General features: G+C 41.4%; 1 protein-coding gene across 1 annotated transcript in view; it reads left to right on the top strand.

Annotated features, from left to right (window-relative positions):
- Positions 1-21,544, top strand: part of MAGT1 (magnesium transporter 1) — a 63,302-nt gene that overhangs the window by 14,909 nt on the left and 26,849 nt on the right. The window contains exons 4-6 of the mRNA XM_030208907.1: positions 3,798-3,938; positions 8,731-8,871; positions 17,981-18,070. Of these exons, the coding sequence (XP_030064767.1) occupies positions 3,798-3,938; positions 8,731-8,871; positions 17,981-18,070 (372 nt within the window). The remainder of the gene's footprint in view (positions 1-3,797; positions 3,939-8,730; positions 8,872-17,980; positions 18,071-21,544) is intronic.

The raw sequence follows: 21,544 nt of genomic DNA, 5'->3' as shown, positions 1-21,544 counted from the left end.
GGATTTGGGCATCCTGTATTTAAAAGATGGGCAACCCAAGGTCTCATGTGCTTCAGGGACTTTATAGATGTGGGTGAGTTGAGATCTTTTTAGGAAGTACAAGAAAAATATGCTATTCCTTAATCTGAGGCTTTTTACTACCTATAGGTTAAGCACTATATATCCCAAAAGGGATGGTTGAGGGAGGACCCAGATGATTTTGAACATTTTGAAAATATCTGGGCCTCTATTGGGAAAATAAATGGTACTATCTCTATCTTGTATAAGTTTATTAGGGGGGCTAAATTCCAGAAATTTATATATATGAAACAATGGGAACAAGACTTTGTGGGGGAACTTACTGAGCATGAGTGGAGAGCTATATGTAGAGAAGTTAAGGCTTCAATATGTGTACTTGTGAAAGAAAATGCATATAAAATATTAACACGATGGTACTACACCCCTATAAAGCTATACACAATGTTTCCTACATCTTATGGCGATGTGGTATAGAAAGGGGAACTTTTCTACACATATGGTGGTCCTGTGATCGGCTCCAATCCTTTTGGAAGATTGTGGTTGATAGGTTTGCCCGTATGTGTAGAAATTCTTTCTCTAGTGACCCAAAATGGTGTTTATTGGGTTTGGGACCTACCCGGGAGTATGGTCCTATTTATTCAGCAAGACTCTCTTCCAGGAAAAAAACTACATGATGACCAAAAAGAATCCCCTAGTATCGGTGAAGTGACCTCCAAAATGCTTGAATGCCACTACATCGCCAAAAGGCATGAAAAAAGGTATTGTCTCCCCCACCCCGGCTGACATTTGGGGCATTGACCAGCAGGCACCCAACCTGCTCTAGCAGCCTGATACTATGATATATATGCCCCGTGGAGTACTTGGTATTGACTCTCCTGAAGTTCAGCATTTCGAACCTGCTTTTGGAATAGCTTTAATCAATCTTAGAAAATCCATTCTCTTCAGTTCATATTCAAGATCCCTACTCCAAGCCTCCTTAAGAGGACCATACTCCCGGGTAGGGAGAAGTGAAACCAAAGATCTGTGTAAACCAGATACAGAAACCTGGCCAAAAACATCTCCTTGTAAAAAATCTCGAAGTTTCTGGCCTAGGCTTGTATGCACAGCCCCATGGTGTAAACTAGTATAATAGTGGTGCAGCTGACGATAAGCAAAATAGTCTTTGTGAGTTAGGGAAAGCCTGTGCTGTAAATCCTGAAAAGAATAATAAACACTTTCCTCATTGAGAAAATGCTCGATCAAAACAATGCCCATGTCTGACCATGTCTTAAACTGTATGTACTCCAGCCCTGGTGGAAAATCAGTATTAACCCTACATGCAATAAATCACTTACATTCGAGTCCTGATTCCAGCAATTCAAAAGAGCCTCTGTAAAGAATTTATATTGTGCTTCAACAATCTGAGTTAATTACTGCAGAGAATAAAGCCATTTAGAAAAAAGAACCATATTGAAAAGATGAATTCGACTATGGACTGACAAAGGGAGATGTAACCACTTAGGGGTATATTTACTAAGGTGTGTTAGCGTTTTTAACACGCCAATAAATTTAAGGCGCGTTAAATGCTAATGCACCTATACATTTCTATGGGCCATTTACGAGCGTTAAAAACGCTAACGCGCCCATAGCGCTGCTTAGTAAACCTAGCCCTTAGCCAAACAAGTTCTAGTGTGATCCAGTAAACCCGTCAAATTGACCTCCTAAAGCAGGGAAGTCTTGTAAGGCAACTGGATATCCAGATAACTAAAAGAAATGGACTCCTAGTGCAAAGGAAAAGGGCCCTCCCTTCCCACACCTCGCGTACAGAATTCACAGTTGGCAATGCCAAAGACTTTCTGAAATTCAATTTAAAACCCGAAAAATCAACTCCTTTCAAAGGAGATAGGGAGGGGGGAGGGGGAGAACAAGACGGGGTTGCAAGAAAGATAGGTTCTTAGACATCCTGAATGTTAAATGTTAGACTTGATGGCTGTATTATGTTAAATATTTGACTTTTTGATGTTATGCTGTTATACTTCAAGGCATATATAAAATAAAAACAAAATATGGAACCCCCCCCCCCGAAAAATCGCCATATTCCACAAAGCGCTCCATTAGCGTCCGTCCGTAAAGACACATGAGTCTCCACCATGTGTACCAACAGGTATTTGCAAAAGCAGCTTAAATTCCTGCAAGCCTATCTGGATACCTTTGATGTCCAGATTACTTATAATCTCCCAAATCAAAGGATAGGACAATAAGGGGAGCAAAGGACAACTTTGATGCTTACCTCTGTAAATCTCAAAAGGTGGGGAATAGACATCATTGACTTGGATTAGTGCTTGAGGGGATGTATAGAGCACCCGAATGGCATCCAGGAAACCCCCCCCCCCCCAATGCCATACCTATGCAATGTGGAAAATTAAAAAAAAAACCCTGGCTACATGATCAAAGGCCTTCTCTGCGTCAAAACAACAGAGAAGGCGTATGTGTTCTTTCCACCTGTTCCAGCAAGATAAGAATTTTACGCAAATTTTGAGTTATAGTGCGGCCTCAAACAAACCCCACTTGAGGCTCAGCTATTGGAGAAGGAATCACGTGTGCCAAATGATTGGCTAAAAAGTTTGCAAAAAATGTAGTCTCCATATTTGAAAGAGAAATAGGTCTATAAGAAGAGGGCTTTACTGGCTCTTTACCTGGTTTCAAGAGCAAGATGATCTGCACCAATTGTAGTGAGAGGGGTAGCCACCATCTGTCACAAATTGTGTAAATTAAAGATTGTAGAGTAAAAATGATTGAGGGACAGAGGATTTTGTAAAATTCCGTCTGGAATCCGTCCGGTCCCGGCACCTTGTATGAAGTACTTTGCTGAATGGCCAAAACTACCTCCTCAGTAATAGGGGCATTAAGTTTATCTTTAGAGCCCTTGACAAACTGAGGCAAATCTAAACCATCCAAATACACCTCGCCATCCAAATCTTCCACTAGTGGCTAAACGTAAAGATGTTGATAGTATTGTTGGAGATTGCTGCAATTTCTTGATTGGTTGGTTCTTAACAATACTCCATTTTCCCTATCTACCTGGGAAATAATTTGAGACTCTCCAGACTGTTTAACTAACTTGGCCAGAATTTTCCTGGATTTATTACCATGAAGATGCAACTGACATTTGTAATATTGCAAAGTTTTCACTGCTCTCTCATGAAGAAGTGCATTGAGAGAGGTCTGAAGCACTAACAGTGAATTTCTTTGCTGTGGGGTAGGGTGAACGCCATACTGAAGCTGCATTTTAACCATCTGTTTCTCTGATCTCAAAATCTTCCTGATCCCTTGCCCTTTGCTTAAAGGTAGTATAAACCAGAATCTCCCCTCCAGAGCACTGCCTTAGCAGCCTTCCCATACACTGTTAAGGAACTAACTTAGCCTAGATGACTTTTGAGGCAGTTGTGTCAAAATGCTGTTTTTAAAGAATACCTTTTTTTTTTTCAGTTTCTCACCTTTTTTAGTTTTTATTTTAACTTTTTTTTGTGTGCGTGTGTAATTTTGTACTTCTAAATTCCGCTCATCTGATACACAGTTCTTTTGTGTTCACCTTTATTTCTGTGCATTCAAGAGTCAATCGCAGTACATTGTCAACTGGATGCAGACCTTATATCTGCTGCAGAGGTGATGCGATCTCTTTTGGGAGAGGGTGGGAGGAAGATGCTTATAAAATTCCTTTCTTGTTTTAGATCTTTTTAATACTGTAACCGAAAATCCTTATATGATTTTTATAAATGCTTTTTATATTTTTATGCTAGCTAAACATGAATTCAGCTCCAACTTTCATGCATTTCCCTGCGAAGGGAAAACCCAAAAGGGGGGACACGTATGAGCTGCAAGTGCGAGGTTTTGCCGCGGAGCAGCTGGCACGCTGGATAGCGGATCGGATAGATGTCCATGTAAGTACTATGCAGTAACATCATCCTATTTACTTCAGTGAAACTTTTGTGGTTGAGTCAAGTTTGAGGAGCCCTAGCAGAGTTACTGACAGTCCTTTAGAACTTTAATACCTGTTCATTTAGCATATTTTAGCAATCCTAAGAAAGCACAATTTTAACTGAGATATCTTTTTTAAAGTAGCAACACTAAGGGGCTTATTTTCAAAGCACTTAGACACACAAAGTACCATGATGAGCTGCAGACATTAGAGGTTGTTATACAGTCTCCATGCTTACTGAACATAATCTGTAGACATGAACACATGACACAAACAATCCCAACAGTGGTATCACTGTTTCACATCAGCATTGCTGAGTCAGGAGGTAAGTCCAGTGCGGGAACTATTGACCTGTTATTACAGGATCCAAGGTGGCCACGGTTTATATCCAGGGCGCTAAAGTTCTTTGAACTAATCAGAAAGCGAAATACTTTAAACAAGGCCACTGGCTGGTAGAAATCAGAAAAATGCATACCAGTCCATGGCAGTATTTATTTATTTTTATATATTTATTGCATTTGTATCCCACATTATCCCACCTGTTTGCAGGCTCAATGTGGCTTACATAATTTTATTAACATTGTCATTTCAGGATATCGGATACAGTTAGTAATGTGAGGCGATTAAGGAAGGGGGTAAAGAAGAAGGAAGGGAGTGATTAGGGTAGTTATAGAAGGTGGGCTTTCATAATTGAGTGGGTTGGTGAGGTGACCTATTGAGGCTATATGTTCTCATTGTAGGCCTTGTTGAAGAAGAATGTCTTCAGAAATTTTCGAAAGATAGTTGTTTCGTTGATTGCTTTCAAGTCTGTAGGTAATGCATTCCATAACTGCGTGCTCATGTAAGAGAAGGTAGTGGCATGCACCAGCTTGTATTTAAGTCCTTTGCAGCTGGGGTAGTGCAGGTTGAGAAATTTGGGGGATGATCTTGTGGCGTTTCTGGGAGGTAGGTCCACGAGGTTTAGCATGTAGATTGGGGCGTCTGCGTGAATGATTTTGTGTACAATCGTGCAGATCTTGAACGCAATGCGTTCCTTAAGTGGGAGCCAGTGAAGTTTCTCTCTTAGGGGTTTTGCACTTTCATATTTAGTTTTTCCAAATATGAGTCTGGCGGCCGTATTCTGAGCAGTTTGGAGTTTTTTGATTGTTCTTTGCATCCGGCGTACAGTGCATTGCAGTAGTCCAGATGACTTATTACCATTGACTGTACCAGGGTACGGAAGATGTATCTGGGGAAGAAAGGTTTTACTCTTTTGAGTTTCCACATGGTGTAGAACATCTTTTTCGTCGTGTTTTTCACGTGGGTATCGAGTGAGGTTTCGATCAATGGTGACTCCAAGAATTTTCAAGTTTTGTGAGACAGGAAGGGAACAGTATGGTGTGATTATGGTGGAGAAGTTTTTTGTGTTATGTTGTGAGGTGAGTACAAGACATTGTGTTTTTTTCTGCGTTGAGTTTTAGTTGGAATGCATCTGCCCAGTTGTGCATTATTTGGAGGCTTTGGTTGATCTCGTTAATCCCCTTGGTTCTGCACAATTAAATTCAAAAATCCACCATTGTTCTTTTGTGGGTCAAGGTTTTTTTTTTTGTTTTTTTTTAATGTCCCCCCTCCCCCCCCACACCTTACCTGGCTGTATTTGATCGATCACCATATAGCACAATTGAGCAAACTCATGATCCACATTAGTACAATGTGTAACCAAATGAGCTTCTGTTCTACTTGTATTCACCCAATGTCTTCGTTCAGTTATTCTCGTTTTGAATTTACGAGAAGTCTGCCCCACATAAATTAAATCACACGTGCACCTGATGACATAAATCATGTTGCTAGAAGCACAAGTAGTCAGATATTTCAAATAGATATCTTGCTGACCCTGTGTCCATTCTAAAATTATATCACAGATTGTTCTATCTGTTCTGTGTCCACCTTTTGAATGTCGCTCTTTGAGTTGAGGATATGTAGTCCATACATCCGAAGTACTCAGCTTGTCACTTAAACTAGTGTTTCTCATATAGGATAGCATCAGTTTATGATGAGCCAGTACCTCATGAAACTGTAAAACATTCCAATTTTGTTTTATTATAGATACTTTATATGATTTTCATATATTTCATTACACACAGTAAAATTTCCATGGTAGAGTGGGATGTAGATTGTAACAAGAAATCTCTATTGTTGTATTAGGCCCTTTTAAATGCGTTTTTTCATAATTTTACTTGGATATCTCCTCGCTTTGAATTTTTCTTTCAACTCTCATGCTTGCGCCTTAAATTGTAAGTCAGTTGCATATTCTCCTATACCACAAGAACTGTGAAAAGGGCAAGCTGTTCTTCAAATGCATCAGTCACATGGAGGCATATTTTCAAAGTACTTAGACTAACAAAGTTACATGGAGGGGCATTTTTGATATGACATCTAAGTCCGACTTTAGACGTTTTGCAAACAAACGTCCAAAATCTGAACAGGAAAGAAGTTAATTTTTAAAAAAGAAAAACGTCTATCCTTTGTTTTCGAAAATACTATTTCTAACAAGGTTTTGTGCTTTGGACGGTTTGGGTTTTTTTTCCATTTTCGAAAAAAAGAAAAAGTCCAAGCGCAAAATGTACAAAACCAAGCCATTGGGATGTAGGAGGAGCCAGCATTTTTAGTAGACTGGTTCGCCTGATATCCTAGGAAAGCAATAGGGCATCCTAAGGGGACTTCATAAAATGCTCCCAGGTACACATTGCGCCCTTACCTTGTCTTCTGAGTCTCCCAAAACCCACTACCCCCAACTACACCACTACCATAGCCCTTACGGGTGAAGGGGGCACCTATTTGTGGGTACAGTTGGTTTCTGGTGAGTTTTTGGAGGGCTCACAGTTTCCTCCACAAGTGTAACAGGTAGGGGGAGGTAGGAGCTGCACTGCACCCAACACTAGACTACTTCAGGGATCTGCATGCTGTTCTAATGGACCGTAGTATAACATCTGACACTGGCATAGAGGTTGGCAAGTAATGTTTTTCATCACATTTTTGAGGGGTGGGGGGGGGGTAGTGATCACTGGGGGAATAAGGGGAGGTCATCTAGTTATTTAGGGTACCTTTTTGTGCCTTATTCATTAAAAAAACAGGTCTAGCTTAAAACGTCTTAGTTTTAGTCCTGTACGGTTTTGTTTTGTTCCATTATGGCTGAAAAACGTCTAAGTCTTAGGGACGCCTAAGTCCCGGTCTGAACACACCCCCTTGAGATTTGGACGCACTTCTGATGGACCTCATAGAAATAAACGTCTAAAAATAGGTTTTGAAAATACTGATTTGGACGTGTTGGTGAGAAAAACGTCCAAATGCTGCTTTATGCCACTTTTTAGAACATTTTCTGTTTTGAAAATGAGCCCAATAGTAACCTGTGGCATTTTGTAAGTCTAAGTGCTTTGAAAATGAGCCCCATAGTGTCATACTATAGAAGAGAATTTCTATCAGTAGATTTAGTATAGACAAAAGTACTTAATATACCTTGTTCTTTATTCACTCATACATCCAAATAATGTATTTCTGTTCTGTGAAATATATGATCAAACTTAATAGTAAGATGTTTATCATTAAGTTCTCTCATGAAATCCTCTAATTGTAATTCAGTACAACTCCATAATACAAAACTATTGTCTGTATGATGCCCCAGTATTTTACATAAATGTATTTGGCGGAACTGTATACATACTGCTTTTCAAATGCAGCCATAAATAGATTTACCACAGAAGGTGCAAGTGAAGCCCCCATCGCTATACCAGGGATGTAAAGATAAATTTTGTAAAAAAAAAGATTGTTGTATATAGCCAAACTCATCAATTTTATCAAGAAGTCTGTAGAGACTTGCCAAGGTCTTGGATGAGTAATAACTTCTGCTGCTTCTTTTTGTAGAATGGATGTGTACAATGATTGTACATCCATTGTCAACAGTAAAGTGTCTTCAACTACATCTGACATTTGAGTCAAAAATGGGTAGTGTCCTTAAGATAAGAAGGGATTTCTGTTACTAAAGGACGGAGAAAACAATCTATGTACTTGCAAATTTGCTTGAGTAATGAATCTTTTGAGGAGACTATAGGGCATCCAGGAGGATTGTTCAAGTTTTTTTTTTTTTTAATGGATTTTAGGTACTATGTAAAATATAGGTATCTTAGGGACCATAAGTACCAAAAATTTCCTTTCGCTGTCCGCTAGGAAGCCTATTAATTTAGCATCAGTAGTGGAGTGGAGGAGTGGCCTAGTGGTTAGGGTGGTGGACTTTGGTCCTGGGGAACTGAGAAACTGAGTTTGATTCCCACTTCAGGCACAGGCAGCTGCTTGTGACTCTGGGCAAGTCACTTAACCCTCCATTGCCCCAGGTACAAATAAGCACCTGTATACAATATGTAAGGCGCATTGAGCCTGCCATGAGTGGGAAAGCGCGGGGTACAAATGTAATAAAAAATGTTTTTTGAATTTGCAATAATAACTCTACAGTAGCATCTTCATCTAATATATAATAAGTAGAATTATCAGATAATTGTCTATAGGCTTCATTAATGTTTTCCTTTCTCGGAATTACCCCGTGATCATGGCTAGATTTGAGCTTCATTAAAATAGAATTTTTAATATAGTTAATCCTAAAAAGTAGGACTTTTGATTCCTTCATTGCTGTTTCAAATTTTGCATGTTTTTTTTTTTTTATGTATGTTTATCTGTATATGCCATTTATGTATATTTACAGATCTTTTTTTGGTTTCTTTTAGATCCGGGTGATAAGGCCTCCAAACTATGCAGGCCCCTTGATGCTGGGGCTGCTGTTAGCTGTGATTGGTGGACTTGTGTATCTGAGAAGAAGTAACCTTGATTTTCTTTATAACAAGACTGGCTGGGGCTTGGCCGCTTTGGTATGTGCAGTAGAATTTAGACAGCAATCTTTAGTTTAAAACAATTTTTATTGATGGCTATTGGAAAAAAAGATACAAGTCATAAAAGCAATAGCATAAGAACAGACATTGGCAATCAGCATTTTGTTACAGGACCCAAACAAATCCCCCCCCCCAATAGCTGAGCAGTCCTACCTCCTTATATACTACAATGTGCACATCATATATGCAAAACTGCCATCACAGTCTATAATCCAGGAAACCTATCCCCTCCCCATTCCACCTGCAAACCCAACTTCTTGGCTACTTAGGGCGAACTCCTGCAGGTGACTTCCTGGGTCGTCTACTAACTTTTTTTCTAATTCTTCTGCTTATTCTGTTGTTTCTGGCAGCGTACCCTCTCATTTAGCATTTAATCTTTCAATGACACAGATCCCAGTTCATTGGGGCTTTCACCTTTCCCCCCCCATCTCCAGCAGCGAGGAAAACATTTAGTAATATTATTCCCTTGAATTTACTTTTATGTAGTGGAAACTCCTTTCTCTGGTAACGCTACATCTTTTCCTACTGGCTTTTTGAATTGTTGGTCTCTGCAGTCGAACTCCTTCCCAGATTGATTTCTTGTTTCTTACAGAAACTTGGCTTAAATCGGGTGAGGAGGGCTATCTCCTGCAATCTCTGCCCCCAGGTTATACAGCATTTTTTGTCTATCGTTCTTTTAAACAGAGTGTGTGTGTGGGGGGGGGGGGGGTTGCACTCATTTTTCAAGCAAACTTCCTGTTTCTGAACTCTCTAACATTACATTGACCAGAGCTCTTATTGGTCAAGCTACTATCTAGTCCTTTGCTTCCCCCCCCCCTACTGCCCCCCTGCTTTGTGTTCCCAAATGTGGGATGCGTTGTGTCAATCTCTAGCAGATGCTGCTGTTCAGTACCCCAATTTCATTGTTTTAGGAAACTTTAATGTCTATATGAATTATCCTTCTAAGTCGTGACAGTTCTCTGCTTTTCTGTGCTCTTCAGGTTTTACCCAATTTGAGCACGCTCCAACACACAGCGCTAGCCATATTTTGGATCTGGTGCTAGCGCCCTATGTCCTCATCCTTTTCTCTCTGATTTCTCAATTGTGCCTGTTTTCTGGTCAAATCATCTCTTAATTTCCTTTCAGTTGTCTTTCACTTTCCTCTAAAGCTAGCCCAGTTTGTTCTTTTCAGTCTAAATTTTTACACTGTATTGATCACTCAAAATGTATACCTTTTGTTCCTGCTGCAGGTGGGGTCATGGTCCTTGGAGCCCCCCCCCCCCCCCCCCCCCCCCCCCTGTGCCTGAGACCTAAGGAACTTAGATGCCACTTTGGAATTCTGTTAACTGCTTTAGATTCCATTGTCCCTATTCACACCATTTTTTTCATCTTCACAGTGTAAGAAACCCTGATTTCATAACAACCTCCGGCTTTTAAAATGCCAAGTCAGACGAGCATAACGTCTATGGTGTAAAAAGTCTTCACCTCGCTCTTCAAAGTGATTAGGGGCATAAATGGTACACAGCAAAAACATCTGCTGTGCCATTGTCACCTGACAGAGCAGATATCTGCCACCTGGATCAGCTACAATTACCTTGACCTGGTTTGCCACACCCTTTCGGAACAAAATGGCTTCCCCTCACTTCTTCCCCTGCGCCGCTGCAGCTACACATTCACCAACCCACCACCACCTAAGTTTGGTATGCTCAGTATCAAAGTGAGTTTCCTGAAGCATTACAACATCAACCTTATGACATTGTAGTTGTATAATTTTTGAACGTTTTATTGGTGAGTTAATACCTCCTACATTCCAAGTAACAACCTGCACTTTAAATGACATCCAAGATCTGGACAATTCACCTCAATTTATTATATCCATTTCTGGGGGGGAACTGTCCCAGCCCCCAGCCTCCCCCACCTCCACGTTGTGGTATATGGGTATAGCTTCAGTGAGGGCCCGGAGGTGTAACATATCGGGATAAGTCATGGTGTTGCACGTATGTTGTATTCAAAGGTGTAGCTAGTGGGACGCAGGAGGAGCGATCAAACAGATTAAAAAAAAATGGTGCCTATGCGCCATAGCTTAGACTTCCCCAGCCCCTCAAGGAACTGCAAACTTAGCTTCCCTTCCCTACCCTGTCCCTCACTCACTGGTTTGCCTCGCTGCCTGCCCGGCGCCTTGGCTGAGAACAAAATGAAGCCGTGTTCGGGGTCATCATAGCTCTGTGTGCTCCACTGCCGGTTTCCCCTCCATGAAACAGGAAGTTACGTCATGAGAGGGTGGAGGAGGAAGGAAACTGGCAGCAGGCGGTACACACAGAGCTATGATGACCCCGCACATGGCTTCATTTTGTTCTCAGCCAAGGTGCCAGGCAGGCAGTGGGCAAACAGTGAGTGAGGGACAGGGCAGGGAAGCTAAGCTTAGCTTTTAGTTTTTTTCCTTCCATGCCTCCGTGGACCTATCGGTGAGTGACCAGGAGGGGGTGGAAAGGGAGAGAGCAAGAGAGGTTTTGCCAATTAAGGAGGTAAGCTTGAGAACAGGAGACATGTATTGTTGGTAGTAATTTTATTTAATCTCACTTATATTTCAAACATGCCAGCTTGTGCAGCATACAGATATACACAGAGGAAGTATAATAATAGAATAACTTTTAATAGGTAGAATAGTAATTTGTTATAAATCGTAATTAGTGTATCATTTGGAGGGGCTGGTTATATGGACACCCTAGCGTGTATTATATTTGTGCAGAAATTTTTTTTCTTCTAGTAAAGGCCACTAAAACAGACAACATATTATGAGAATCAGGTGCTCAGCATTCAGAGTTTCTATTTATTTATGACGTTTATATCCCACATTAAACATTAAGTGGGTTGAAACCTGGGAGCATTTAACATCATGTTTTTTTCCTCCTGTGCCTAGGTCACAAGTGAAAGATGGTTCGTGGGAACTTGCTCCTTTTGTTTTGTGGAATGCAGTAGTATATTATAAAAATGCACTTAATGTTGTTTTACTACTATTTAAAAGAAAGATGTTAAATAATGAGGGCAGAGCTACCTTTATGCAGAAGTCCAGAGTCAGTCTAAGTGTGCCAACATTTTCCAGTTTTGTGATGTATATTTACTACTTCTTCAAGTCTGGTTGTAAAAGGCATTTTTTGGGGGTGGGGGTTAATCTTTGTCTCCCAGCTGTGCGTTTGTATATAGATGATTCCAGGGAATAATTATGGCTAAGGGAAAGCATCAATAGAACAGTTGGAGCTGAATGACATTTGTGTTTTCCAAGTGGTGATGCATAGCTTTATTTATTTATGTGCTGCACTTGTACCCCACATTTTCCCACCCATTTGCAGGCTCAATGTGGCTTACAAAATGTTACAACAACATTCACATTAATAGAAGAGATGTCTTTGTTATAAGACCAGAGTAAATTGTTTTTTAGCTTTTTGTTTAAAATATTAACCAAGGAGTTACAAATCTATTATTCTGTCTCACTGTATTTCCAGTTTTTGAACAGTATAAGTCATCACAGTGACAAAATATAAGAAAATCAATGGATTGCATTAGGGGCTTATAACCCATTTAGTTATGTTTAAACAAATAAGAAGAGCTCTACATGAAAGAAAACATTTATTTTTATTATTTTTATTTATGAAAACCACTTGTCACTGAAACATGCCTAAAACAGAATAATCCATTTATACAAAAGAGATGAGGTGATAATGTGATTCCATGTGCTCCAATGAAGGAAGAGTTTAATTTTAATTCAATTTAGTTTAATTTCATTATATTCCTTCTTTATAACACCAGGCTTCCCAAGGCAGATTACAACAACACTTAAGATGAATCCATTAGTAAACAGGATATCCTCACTGAAATTTGGCCATGTATTACTATATCGTATAAAAGTGTAGAAAAATGAGCACAAAATTCAGACTTTATTGGTGCCTGTTCTACCAGCTACAATAATTTTTTAAGCTGTTTTAATGATATTCAATTTTTATTTCATGATATTTATATTTACATATGGGAAACTTTCAAATAAATTAAAAACCTGTCAAATAAGTTTAAAAATTAAAAACAAACAAACGTTTTGTTCTCCAGCTTTTAAGGCACCGCCTGTCCAACTGGAACAGCTTTTGACTTTTTACAGATGGACCACACATAGGCAGTCTGTTATTTCTAATAATCTTAGGCAGTTGTTTTCAATAGCGTTTGCTGCTGTTTTGGGTGAAGGAAAATGGCAGCATGCTTCAACCCATAGAGTGGGCTAGATAGGCTCATACCCTCTCCTCTCCTCAGTCTTAACCTTCTTGGGGCCAATGGTGGTGTGAGGGGAAGAGAGATGGGATTGCATAATGAATGGGGAATAAAGAAAGAGAGACCAGGAGCATTGGGGGGAAGAGAGGCAAAGGGGAGAAAAAGAGAGAGTAAAACTGGATGCCGAGGGATGAGAGATAGAAGGGTGATATGATGAGGAAGAGAAAGGTGATGTTAGATGGAGAGAGGGTGAAAGCAACAGTGGGATGATGTTGGATGGGGGGATGAGAGAGAGACAGAAGAGATCTTGGATGGCTGAGGGGAGGGGAGCCCTGCATGGGAGAGAGAGAGTGTGTTCTGGCCTGATTGAGGATAGGGCATGGGATGATGTTGCATGATGAACAGGGAAAAAAAGAGAGAGAGACTGGAGAGACAGGCAAAACAGGATAGAGGGGAAGAGGAGAGAGACAAGGTAAAACTGGATGCTAGGAGATGAGAGACAGAAGGGTGATGTGATAGGGAATAGATAGATGGTGAGGGGGTGAAAGAGACATTGGAGTGGATGGGGGCACGAGAGAGAGACAGATGAGATCTTGGATAGCTATGGGAATGGAGGGAGTCCTGCAGGCAGATGGAGAGAGAGAGGAGATAAAAGGCAGCAAATCTGAAACCTGGTGGCCATAAGGCAACCTGTTAAAAACATTGATAGTCAAATCATTTTATGGTTACCAGTATGTGAGGAAGGGGTTGAGTGAGGGCAGAAATGGGGTTAAAAGATGGAGAAAAGGTAGTATTAGGACATGGGGTATAGGCTAAGAGATGGAAGTATGGCCTGGAGAGACAGGGATGGAGCTGAAGCTGGTGAGAATTTAGAGGCTGTGGAGGATAGAAGAGGGACAAGAGGGTGAGTCTGGGGGATGGGAATGAGTGAGTAAGGAAGTGGGTGAAAGTTGGGGGGGGGGGGAGATAGGAGTCTGAGGAAGGAGAGATACAGAGGGGCAAGGGAGTGCTAGAGAGGGAATGAGGGAGATGAGACAAATCTATGAAAAGCAGACTAAGAACTAGAAAGTGAGAGAATGAGAGTAAAATCAAATGGGTGGATATAAACGCAGAGAAGAGAAAAGTCGGGGGAAGAAAACAAAATGAAAGATCAGTGCCAGACAAAAGGAAAGATAGAAGACAAGAGGGAGAAGAATTGGAAAAGCCAACCTGGAAAAGAATTTGGGAGAAGACTGACTCATGCATGTTTTTTGTGGTCTCCTATTTTGTATCAGGTGAGAGGCTTTCCGTATTCTGAGGTGAAGGATTTTGCTAACACAGAGGTGGGCAACCTCTGTCCTCGAGGGCCTCAACCCAGTTGGGTTTTCAGGATTTCCCCAATGAATGATCTCATGCATATTCATTGGGGAAATCCTGACAACTTGACTGGGTTGCCCACCCCTGTGCAAGCATGTATTGTCTATGGAAGAATCTGTAACAGTCCAGCTTGTTCCAGTTTCCCACCTAGGGACCAATATAATATTTGTCACTGTCTTTTCATAGGTGGAGTAGGGCTGTTATGGTGTAAGTTTTCAGTATAGGTTTTGAGTGTCTTTTTGCAGGATTTTGTGTTATTTCACAAAGTGTCTGGCCTTTTTGAAATAGGCTCTGGGGTTGGCGGCCCTTGTTACCAAAAGTAAAACTGCTCAGGACTAGTGGTCTCCATATCCTGTAGAGTCACCAAACAAAAGACCATCTGATTTTAAAAAGTATCTAGTGGTGGAAGGAGTGGTTGTGCTGTCCCTGAGGTGATGGTCACAATTTGAGTATTTTTACTTGTAGTTAAGAAGACAGGATGCCAGCTCTGGCTGGTTGTAGGACCTCTGCTGCATCCTGCCTCCTGTTGTAACTTCCTGTTTTCCTCAAAGGTGGGACGCAGCAGAGGCAGCCTGTGTTAAATCATTGCCACAGCTACCTCACCTGAGCGACAACTCCGGCACTGCTGCGTAGCCAACACCAACTGGTGCCTACTTTACAAAAGTCTGCTCCCCTTGACATCAAAACCTGGCTACGCCTCTGGTTGTACTCGTAGAGCACACCAGGAGTCAGCCATGCAATTACACAATTCCAGCCCTCTCCCACTCCCCTGAACCCCTACTATTCAAATCCACCCCCACCCCGTATTCCCTGCTAAAACCTCCCTATCCTAAAATCCTAAACGCCCTTCTCAGTAGTCCTCAAAATAGGAACCATCATGTAAAATGCCTATCCCTTCCAAAGACTCCTATATCTAGGCCCCCCCCTTGCTATGACAATTCCTTCCCTTCTGACCCATACCTATTATTCAATCCCCTCCACACAGTAAAGTGTTGAAACAAAGAACATCAATTAAAAAAAAAAAAAACGAGGTTAGTCAATCAAGCAACTCGGATTTTGTTGAACAAAAAATACTCCAGTAGAATGGGAACTAATGTATCCTGCAATAATCAGTGCACTCTCTGATCTTCTTGCTCAAAATCTTCCAATATGTGGAAGAAAGGAGATGGACATGAAAAGATGCTGTACATCCATCCTCCAATCATTAAGTGTATCAATGTTAAGCAATTCTCTGCCCATTGGATCCACAGTAGAGCCAGTATTGTCTCAGACGAATATGCAAAGCAAATTTCTGGCACTGTCCTTGGGGTCCGGGTCCAAACAGTAATCCCAGAGATTCCAATCTGCTTGTTTAGCTGTACACAGTTTGTAACATGTATTCAAGTAGTCAAATATCTGCTAGGATAGTTCCCAACTGAGTCCACCTTACTGTCACTGTCTCGGGCTAGAAGGGTGTCTTACACTGTCACCACTCGCGCTTCTACCACCACCGTCCATCCGTGTGACAAACTCACGGGCTGCCTCTACTGTTTCAAAAAAATTGAGTATGGCCTTTGTGAGACACTTGCAGGCGGGCAGGGTACAACAATGCAAACCTGATCTTTTGGTCGAAAAGCTGTGAGCACACTGGCACAAATCTGTGCTGCTTGGAGGACATCCCTGTGTAGTAGTCTTGAAAGCATAACATTTTTTATTTTCATATGATATCGCCACTGTGCGTGCATAATTTAAAATCTTAAGGATCACCACTCATGGCTTTGTACTGATCAATTGCTGAGATCCCACTCTGTGAGCTCTTTTAACCCGGAATGGGCCAAAGTGATCTTGGAGGTGTAATTCCCGAGGAAACCAGGCCTCCAAATACTCGAGCAGTTCTTTTTCAAGGATGGACTCGGGCAGCCCCACTAAGTGTAGATTGGTTCTTCTGGAGCGATTCTCCTTCAATTTTTCTCGACAAGCCATTAGTGTGTTTGCATTTGAGCCTGCGCAATCTCTACCACTGTCACTCGGTTGTCTAATTCACTGAACCGAAGCTGGAATAGTGTGAAATCTTGACCCAGCTCTTCAGGCTTGCCCTGAACCTTTCCCAACTTTTCCTCGATTGGCAAGAATTGTTTATTGATCATAGGCTCTGTAAGGGTAGTACCTCTGCCACCACCTCTGCAACCCATGCTGAGCTGATTGTTGGACTTGCGGGGCGCTGGGGTGCTGCCATCTTGTCCTCCATCTCCCGGGCCCGATCTTTGTCTTTCCTTGGGGGTTTCAATGCCATGCCTGGATAAAGATGTAGTCATACCAAAGCAGCAATGGTAGGAATCATACTCCTTCCAAACTTTATTACACAGGGGGCTTAGTTCAGTTGCAAAGTCGGGATTTTAGAAGAGGCAGCAGGAGAAGATACAATTTGCATCCTGTCCCTCATATAGCGTCACGTGACCTCCCCCAGACAGCAACCTTTTAATATGACAAATGAAATCAAAAGGGGTAGAAGAATGTGTTAGTATAATTTATACAAAGAAAGCATATATTTAATGGTGATTTCTCCCTTTTCTACCTTGTGAATTTTGCCAAAAAAGTAACAGAATGTAAAAACATAACGTATGAATGACATAACTTCAAGATAAGACCTATGATCTGTGTGTACGTGCATCTAGATATATTTACTTATTTGTTTTGTTCACCTTGTCTCTATTTAGCATACTAAAGTTATCCATAACAGCCTTCATGTCCATGTCTTTTTTTATTTGTCAGTAACATGGCAAGTCATCCTAGCTTTACAGAGCAAGAACTAAACTGTCTTCACACATCCGTGGTCAGTAGTACAGGTTGTCCTTTATATTCCACTAGTAAAAAAAGGCCCGTTTCTGGAGCCAATGAAACGGGTGCTAGCAAGGCTTTCCTCTGGCCCCCCCACCCAACGCATCTTCGTTGTTAGTGATGGCATTGGCAGCGTGGTCGCCGTCGATGTGTGACTCTGCTGCCCCCCCCCCCACGTAACGCACCTTCGTCGTCAGTGACGCAATTGCGCCGCCCTGGCCGCCGTCAATGTGAGTGAATTGCTCCGCCCTCAACGTCATAACGTTTGACGCGAGGGCGGGGCCCCGAGACTGTTTTTCGTGGCTTCAGAGCTTCGAACTTACGAACCTTGGCTTCAGTGACGTCAGACAATAGAACGTTGAGGGTGAGTTTTATATATATAGATAATCAGTAGTAAATACAGAATTGACACTGGACTTCTAGATATGTTTGGAATTACCCATCATGCAAAATTCCTTCTGTAAAATAACATGAAAGCTGCTGCTTCGTGCTACGGTTGGCTTTTTATCTGCTCGAACAGCAAGTGACCCTCTTATATTGTTAAAGCATTTCAGTCTGGCAGTTAAGGAAGGTGATCTCCCTTACTTCAGCTGTGTGTATGAATAACTCTCTGCTTTGCTAAGTAGTAGGTAAAATCTGCTGGTTACATGTATCCCCCCCCCCCCTTTTTTCTTCACAGTGTTTTGTTTTGGCAATGACATCTGGCCAGATGTGGAATCACATCAGAGGACCACCGTATGCCCATAAGAATCCGCATTCAGGACAAGTGGTAAGAACCATACTGGTGGTTAATAAGGTTTTACTAACTCCAGAGAACTTGGAAAATGACAGATTTAGTTTCTCAAAAATACTAAAACATGAATATTTTCAGCAGAGGAAATGTTTTGTTTATTTTTATATTTATTTTAAATTGTTTTATTTTCCATTAAATCATAAACATGCAACTACATTAACATCCCACCTGTCAGTGTGTGTTTGTTCCTTGCATTTGGTGACATATACAGACATATATTGCTATTTTACATTTATATCCTGCTTTACATAAGTACATAAGTACATAAGTAGTGCCATACTGGGAAAGACCAAAGGTCCATCTAGCCCAGCATCCTGTCACCGACAGTGGCCAATCCAGGTCAAGGGCACCTGGCACGCTCCCCAAACGTAAAAACATTCCAGACAAGTTATACCTAAAAATGCGGAATTTTTCCAAGTCCATTTAATAGCGGTCTATGGACTTGTCCTTTAGGAATCTATCTAACCCCTTTTTAAACTCCGTCAAGCTAACCGCCCGTACCACGTTCTCCGGCAACGAATTCCAGAGTCTAATTACACGTTGGGTGAAGAAAAATTTTCTCCGATTCGTTTTAAATTTACCACACTGTAGCTTCAACTCATGCCCTCTAGTCCTATTATTTTTGGATAGCGTGAACAGTCGCTTCACATCCACCCGATCCATTCCACTCATTATTTTATACACTTCTATCATATCTCCCCTCAGCCGTCTCTTCTCCAAGCTGAAAAGCCCTAGCCTTCTCAGCCTCTCTTCATAGGAAAGTCGTCCCATCCCCACTATCATTTTCGTCGCCCTTCGCTGTACCTTTTCCAATTCTACTATATCTTTTTTGAGATACGGAGACCAGTACTGAACACAATACTCCAGGTGCGGTCGCACCATGGAGCGATACAACGGCATTATAACATCCGCACACCTGGACTCCATACCCTTCCTAATAACACCCAACATTCTATTCGCTTTCCTAGCCGCAGCAGCACACTGAGCAGAAGGTTTCAGCGTATCATCGACGACGACACCCAGATCCCTTTCTTGATCCGTAACTCCTAACGCGGAACCTTGCAAGACGTAGCTATAATTCGGGTTCCTCTTACCCACATGCATCACTTTGCACTTGTCAACATTGAACTTCATCTGCCACTTGCACGCCCATTCTCCCAGTCTCGCAAGGTCCTCCTGTAATCGTTCACATTCCTCCTGCGACTTGACGACCCTGAATAATTTTGTGTCATCGGCGAATTTAATTACCTCACTAGTTATTCCCATCTCTAGGTCATTTATAAATACATTAAAAAGCAACGGACCCAGCACAGACCCCTGCGGGACCCCACTAACTACCCTCCTCCACTGAGAATACTGGCCACGCAATCCTACTCTCTGCTTCCTATCTTTCAACCAGTTCTTAATCCATAATAATACCCTACCTCCGATTCCATGACTCTGCAATTTCTTCAGGAGTCTTTCGTGCGGCACTTTGTCAAACGCCTTCTGAAAATCCAGATATACAATATCAACCGGCTCCCCATTGTCCACATGTTTGCTTACCCCCTCAAAAAAATGCATTAGATTGGTGAGGCAAGACTTCCCTTCACTAAATCCGTGCTGACTTTGTCTCATCAGTCCATGTTTTTGTATATGCTCTGCAATTTTATTCTTAATAATAGCCTCCACCATCTTGCCCGGCACCGACGTCAGACTCACCGGTCTATAATTTCCCGGATCTCCTCTGGAACCCTTCTTAAAAATCGGAGTAACATTGGCTACCCTCCAGTCTTCCGGTACTACACTCGATTTTAGGGACAGATTGCATATTTCTAACAGTAGCTCCGCAAGTTCATTTTTTAGTTCTATTAATACTCTGGGATGAATACCATCAGGTCCCGGTGATTTACTACTCTTCAGCTTGCTGAACTGACCCATTACATCCTCCAAGGTTACAGAGAATTTGTTTAGTTTCTCCGACTCCCCCGCTTCAAATATTCTTTCCGGCACCGGTGTCCCCCCCAAATCCTCCTCGGTGAAGACCGAAGCAAAGAATTCATTTAATTTCTCCGCTACGGCTTTGTCCTCCTTGATCGCCCCTTTAACACCATTTTCGTCCAGCGGCCCAACCGACTCTTTGGCCGGTTTCCTGCTTTTAATGTATCTAAAAAAATTTTTACTATGTATTTTTGCTTCCAACGCTAATTTCTTCTCAAAGTCCTTTTTTGCCCTCCTTATCTCCGCTTTGCATTTGGCTTGGCATTCCTTATGATCTATCCTGTTACTTTCAGTTGGTTCTCTTCTCCACTTTCTGAAGGATTGTTTTTTGGCTCTAATGATTTCCTTTATCTTACTGTTTAGCCACGCCGGCTGACGTTTAGTCTTTTTTCCCTTTTTTCTAATACGTGGAATATATTTGTCCTGAACCTCCAGGATGGTGTTTTTAAACAGCATCCACGCCTGATGCAAGTTTTTTACTCTGCGAGCTGCTCCTTTCAGTCTTTTTTTCACCATTTTTCTCATTTTGTCGTAATCACCTTTTCTATAGTTAAACGCTAGCGTACTTGATTTCCTAGTTTCACTTCCTTCAATGCCAATATCAAAACCGATCATATTATGATCACTGTTATCAAGCGGCCCTCGTATCGTTACCCCCTGCACTAGATCATGAGCACCACTAAGGACTAAGTCTAGTATTTTTCCTTCTCTTGTCGGCTCCTGAACTAGCTGTTCCATGAAGCTGTCCTTGATTTCATCAAGAAATCCTATGTCCCTTGCGTGTACAGATGTTACATTAACCCAGTCTATATGCGGGTAATTGAAATCCCCCATTATTATTGTGTTGCCCAGTTTGTTTGCGTCCCTGATTTCCTTTAACATTTCCGCATCCGTCTGTTCGTCCTGGCCAGGCGGACGGTAGTACACTCCTATCACTATCCTTTTCCCCTTTGCACATGGAATTTCAATCCACAGTGATTCCAAGGAGTGTTTTGTTTCCTGCAGAATTTTCAATCTATTTGATTCAAGGCTCTCGTTAATATACAATATACAATTTCATAAAAAAAAAACCTGAAACATTTAATAGTATATACAGTAAAATATGAAAATACATTAGAGTATAACGCTTACATCCAAAACTGAATGGTGATGTGTTGTTAATTGCAAAAACCTAATAAAACATTTACTTATGAACAAAAAAGACACCTCCAACTCATTCCACTTTCTCACAGATACCGAGAAAGAGAACTAAAACACCTTTCCCACCCTAAACCTCAAAATATAACCATATCAAGTGGAAACAGTAGCAGTGGACCCCAAAAACAGATCTGCTTAGTGGAGACTTCTCAAGACCTACTAGAATCAATGGGGTGCTGTATTCGATCTCTTTTTCTGAGGGGCGGCAAATACACATAGTAAAAACTTTTGTAGTTATTTTAGAAGCAAGAAGCTGACAAAAGAATCAGTTGG

The sequence above is a fragment of the Microcaecilia unicolor genome, chromosome 7 (genome assembly GCF_901765095.1).
Source record: "Microcaecilia unicolor chromosome 7, aMicUni1.1, whole genome shotgun sequence".
Classification (NCBI taxonomy): Eukaryota; Metazoa; Chordata; class Amphibia; order Gymnophiona; family Siphonopidae; genus Microcaecilia; species Microcaecilia unicolor.
The sequence above is the reverse complement of the archived record's forward strand: the minus strand, read 5'-3'. Positions and strand labels throughout refer to the sequence as shown.